The sequence below is a fragment of the Diaphorina citri genome, unplaced genomic scaffold (genome assembly GCF_000475195.1).
Source record: "Diaphorina citri unplaced genomic scaffold, Diaci psyllid genome assembly version 1.1 scaffold149, whole genome shotgun sequence".
Classification (NCBI taxonomy): domain Eukaryota; kingdom Metazoa; phylum Arthropoda; class Insecta; order Hemiptera; family Psyllidae; genus Diaphorina; species Diaphorina citri.
In genome coordinates, this window is record NW_007377586.1 from 310275 (window position 1) to 315119 (window position 4845).

At 38.2% G+C, this 4845-nt stretch overlaps 1 protein-coding gene across 1 annotated transcript in view; it reads left to right on the forward strand.

Annotated features, from left to right (window-relative positions):
* LOC103505092 overlaps positions 1-4845 on the forward strand; it is a gene marked incomplete at its 3' end in the record, with an annotated part of 28235 nt that overhangs the window by 13790 nt on the left and 9600 nt on the right. The window contains exon 5 of the mRNA XM_026820477.1: positions 4307-4415. Within this exon, the coding sequence (XP_026676278.1) occupies positions 4307-4415 (109 nt within the window). The remainder of the gene's footprint in view (positions 1-4306; positions 4416-4845) is intronic.

Consider the following 4845-nt stretch of genomic DNA (forward strand, 5'->3'; position numbering starts at 1 on the left):
TCCTTCTTAAAAAATCCAAGAATTTTGTCTGATTAATAATAATAATAATAATAGACTCTTGATTGGAAGGCAACCACTAGGCGAGGTTAACGCCTTAGGCGTTCTCTACCACCTAACCCTTAGAGCTCCATTATTACGTGGTCAAATTCTCAAATAGATGAGGATAAAATTCCATACCTCGGCTGAAATCGAACCCACGCCCTCCTGATTACCAGGCGAGCGTCTTGACCACTACGCCACCGAGACAGGTTCCCTTCATCTGATTCCCTTCTTTCTGCTCTCTAAGCGCTTTCTACAGTTCTCTTTAAATTGGGTAGAAATGGGCCATCTTCGCTCAGCAAAAAATAACTTGAAAATCATTAAATCATCTACAATCTCCTTCGAACAAAGAATTTACCTATATTTATTAGATATTGTTTCAATGATAAAAGTAATTGATCTTGAAGTTAATATAAGAATCAAAAGGGTGATTTTTAACATTTTTGATAAGTAAAAAAAGTCTTCCTCTTGATTAATTAAATTGGAAGAGCGGAATTCACAAATAATTCCGCCATTAAATTAACGATGGGCGAGGGTATCCCCCTCGCTTTATTTATTTACTCCCAAGATATAAAATTAATTAGAAAGTTAATTATCTTTACGATAATGTTTTTTTTTCTGCTGATTCTTCTTCTTCTTCTTCTTCTTCTTCTTCTTCTTCTTCTTCTTCTTCTTCTTCTTCTTCTTCTTCTTCTTCTTCTTAGATTACTACTTCTATTAAGAGGCTGAGATCTAAGTACTCGTACTTATAGCTTATAGTCAGCGAGCAATGATGCACTAGTAAAATGGAGTGCCCTATGGAATCGGTACTATGGATCAATACAACGAAAGTGCCCGTGCCAGAATCCGAGAAGAAAAATCTCCTTCGTGTTGGATATTTAAGTATGCCTGTATGCCCTAATGCCCTATGCCTAGTTTTAACAAAATTGAACGAACTGACAAACAAGACTGGACAAGAGCTATCCGATCGGAGAACAGACGACATACAGACAAAGTAATATTAAATGCAATAAAATAATATCCATTGAAATTTTCAGTCTAACCAACAGCCCAAGAAACTTCTGGAAGTTCTGGGTAAGAAAGAGTGTGAGTGATGGAAAAAGAAGAAGAAAAAAAAAACGCCTTGTTCGAGAAAAAACTGATGTATGCAACAATCCCTTTTCCCTGTCTCCCCCCCCCGAAGGTACTTTGCACTCACCAACATTACACTATCAAGATTATGTATGTAGGTATAGCTAGTAGCTATACACCAACTAACCTGAAACACAAAGAAAAAGAAACAAATTAATTCGTTGTTGGCCTTTGGTTGGCATGTCATTTTTTTTTAACACTCTGTATAGTCTGTATGCACACTAACACATCTCTCTCTCTCTCTCTCTCTCTCTCTCTCTCTCTCTCCCACATACGGAATTCGTTAACACAATTTGCTCTTCTTCGCCTCTCTCTCCATTCCCCTCTATTCTTCTTTATCATTTAATTCTTCTCTACCCCTACCTTCCATGAAGTGTTCTCTCTCCCTCTCCTCCTTCTCCTCCTCCTCCTCCTTCTCCTCCTCCATCTCCTCCTCCTTCTCCTTCTCCTCCTCCTTCTTCTCCTCCTCCTTCTTCTCCTCCACCTTCTTCCCTCTCTTCCAAAAGTAACACGCCCCAAATCATCTTATTTTCGAGGTAAAGTACGTGCTTTTCAATTTTGACCGCTTTTCTATAAAAGACATCTCCTCTCTCTCTCTCTCTCTCTCTCTCTCTCTCTCTCTCTCTCTCGCATCGTATGTGCCCTAACTTCGTAAAGGGAGGTAGGTAGGTAGGTATAAAGTTGAAGGTAAGTTTCTATAAATATAGGTAAGGGCTGAAGAAACAAACACAGAACACAAGAAAGTTAGGACGAGTTTTAAGTAAAAAGGAGAGCGTGTTTGGACTTCACAAAATAAGATGGGGAACCCATTTTCACCATGGGAGGGGCATGCTAGGACACAGACCACACGAGTTTTCTCTTTCGCAGCAATGAAACAACTGCTGCCTTACACTCGTATTTATGAACAAGAATGATCGTTCTAAGATCAGTCTCAAGTCAAAATTGACCAATCAAATGCCTTGAGACTATGCTTAGCACGAACTTAAGAGCCAGCATTTTGTTCATAAATGAATCCAATAAACACTCAATTAGCTACGAGAAAAAAATATGTAAATTTCTCAAAGCTTCCCACCTCCTAACACACCAAGGGGGAAGCACCAGCTGGAACAATGAGAAAGGGTTAGAGCTGCTGTGGAAGGAGGAAGAAGAGAAGAATGTTGGGACAATGTACATAAGAAAAAGAAATTAGGAAATCAGGAATAGGGAGTCTGAGAGGAGAGGAAGAAGGGAGAAAGAGACGAAGAGGGGCAAAAAGGGACGTAAGATTAAGGAAAAGGGCGGGAGGAGAAGGTCTGAGAAAGGGCTGGAGGGGGTGTAAGATGCTGATGATGAGGGCCCTTTTTTTCACCCGCGTTTTGCCCTTTGGAAAATTAACGCAAAGTAAGGTGGAAAGTAAAAATGGCGGTAAGGTCAGGCCCCCGTTTTATAAAACCCTTCAATTTTTAATGTGAGCACTGAACAAGTCATGTATACTTATTAATTATGTTTAATGTTTATGTACGCTAGGGTAAATACATAAATAAAATTATCAAAAACACATATTATACGTTAATACGTATATACGTATCTAGGTATAATACTTTATGTAGGTATAATGGTATGTCTATAAGTAAGTATAATAATAAATATGAAAATACTAACCACAATGGATTGAATTTTGACGGACACCTCGAAAAAAAAGGAAAAAAATGGACAGATAGCAAAATTGTGCAACAAACAAACAAACAAATGATTTTTCTTTTGAGTTTCGAGCTGTCAAATTTCAATTTGTCATTCATATGAGAAGATGCATTTACCATAGACAGGGTGGTCTGATATTAGATATAAACTTTTTTTTTTCTTTTCTAAGAGGTTTGACAGACGGAACTGTAGCTGCTGGGGTCTTATAGTGTCGAATTGGAAGAGAGGAGGAAGGTAGGATAGGAGAAAACCAGCCGTTCCGAGAACGAACCTTCTCTGTTTAGGAGAAAATCTGGCCCGGGCGGGAATCGAACCCGCGACCGAGAACTTACAAGACAGACCCACAACTTTTTCTTCTTTTCTAAGAGGTTTGACAGACGGAACTGTAGCTGCTGGGGTCTTATCGTCTCGAATTGGAAGAGAGGAGGAAGGTAGGATAGGAGAAAACCAGCTCTTCCGAGAACGAACCTTCTCTGTTTAGGAGAAAATCTGGCCCGGGCGGGAATCGAACCCGCGACCGAGAACTTACAAGACAGACCCACTCTACCTCTAAGCTAGCTAGGCTGGCAGATGAAGTTTTTTTTTCTTCTTCTTGTTCTTCTTCTTCTTCTTTTTTTATCGCTTAAAAAGAAAGAAGCGTGGAATTCAAAACGCATAGAGCTGAGAGCGAAAAGCTCTTTGCGCTATGGCCTCCCCTCCACTCTGTATTTAGCCTTCCACACATAGTCGACAGGCCGTTAATCGATGTCTACTGAAACCTAGAGGAGGAGAACTATCGATAGTTGAGGCTTGACTATCGATAGTTTTCGATAGTTTTTTCTGCACATTTTTCGTTTGTTTTGGTCGTTTTAGAAGTGAAATTCTTCTTCTTCTTCTTCTTCTTCTTCTTATCGCTTAAAAAGAAAGAAGCAAGGAATTCAAAACGCATAGAGCTGAGAGCGAAAAGCTCTTTGCGCTATGGCCTCCCCTCCTCTCTGTTTTTAGCTTTCCACACATAGTCGACGCCGTTAATCGATGTCTACTGAGACCGTCCACACTGCCTTGACAACATAGATTCACATCGTCGCGCCGCGTCGCTTCGACTATGTAGGTAACTATGTATGGACAGTGGACATAAGAAGTAAAGTATGGATAGTGGACATAAGAAGTAAAGTATGGACAGTGGACATAAGAAGTAAAGTATGGATAGTGGACATAAGAAGTAAAGTATGGATAGTGGACATAGGAAGTAAAGTATGGATAGTGGACATAAGAAGTAAAGTATGGATAGTGGACATAAGAAGTAAAGTATGGACAGTGGACATGAGAAATAAAGTATGGATAGTGGACATAAGAAGTAAAGTATGGACAGTGGACATAAGAAGTAAAGTATGGACAGTGGACATAAGAACTTAAAAAAATTTTTTTTTTTTTTTTTTTTTTTTTTTACACCAGATTTTTTCGTTTTGATTTTCAGATATAAACAATACCAAACATCTGAGAGACTATATGGATTGTACGAGGAAGAGTTCAATTTGATTGACGGCTATACTGAGGATTACATCAACTTTCTTTGGAGAGGCACGGTAAGTATTATGCTAAACCCTAATTGATTAACTGTAAATCTGAAAATAATAATAATAATAAGGTTTATTCGGTTTCTTCACAAATTTCATCGTGTTCCTATATAAGTACATAATGTTTGTACTTTTCAGGAACATTTTAGTTTCTTATCATATCATGATTTGTTCATTTTCTTCTTCTTCCTCTACTTCTTGATTATGTCAAATTTCATTATTCGTTTCTAAAAGGTGTTTTTGTATCTCCAATTTCATTTTGTTTTTACTGTCTATATTTCTCAGTTCATTTGGTAATGAATTTATCAAGTTCGGTACTTGATATTTTATTGTAGTTTTGCCATAGTTATTTCTTGTATTCGGCTCATAGTCCCTTTTCTTTATACCTTTTATTATTATTGATACGGATGCCCATCTGGGTAATTTTTTCCTGATGGGA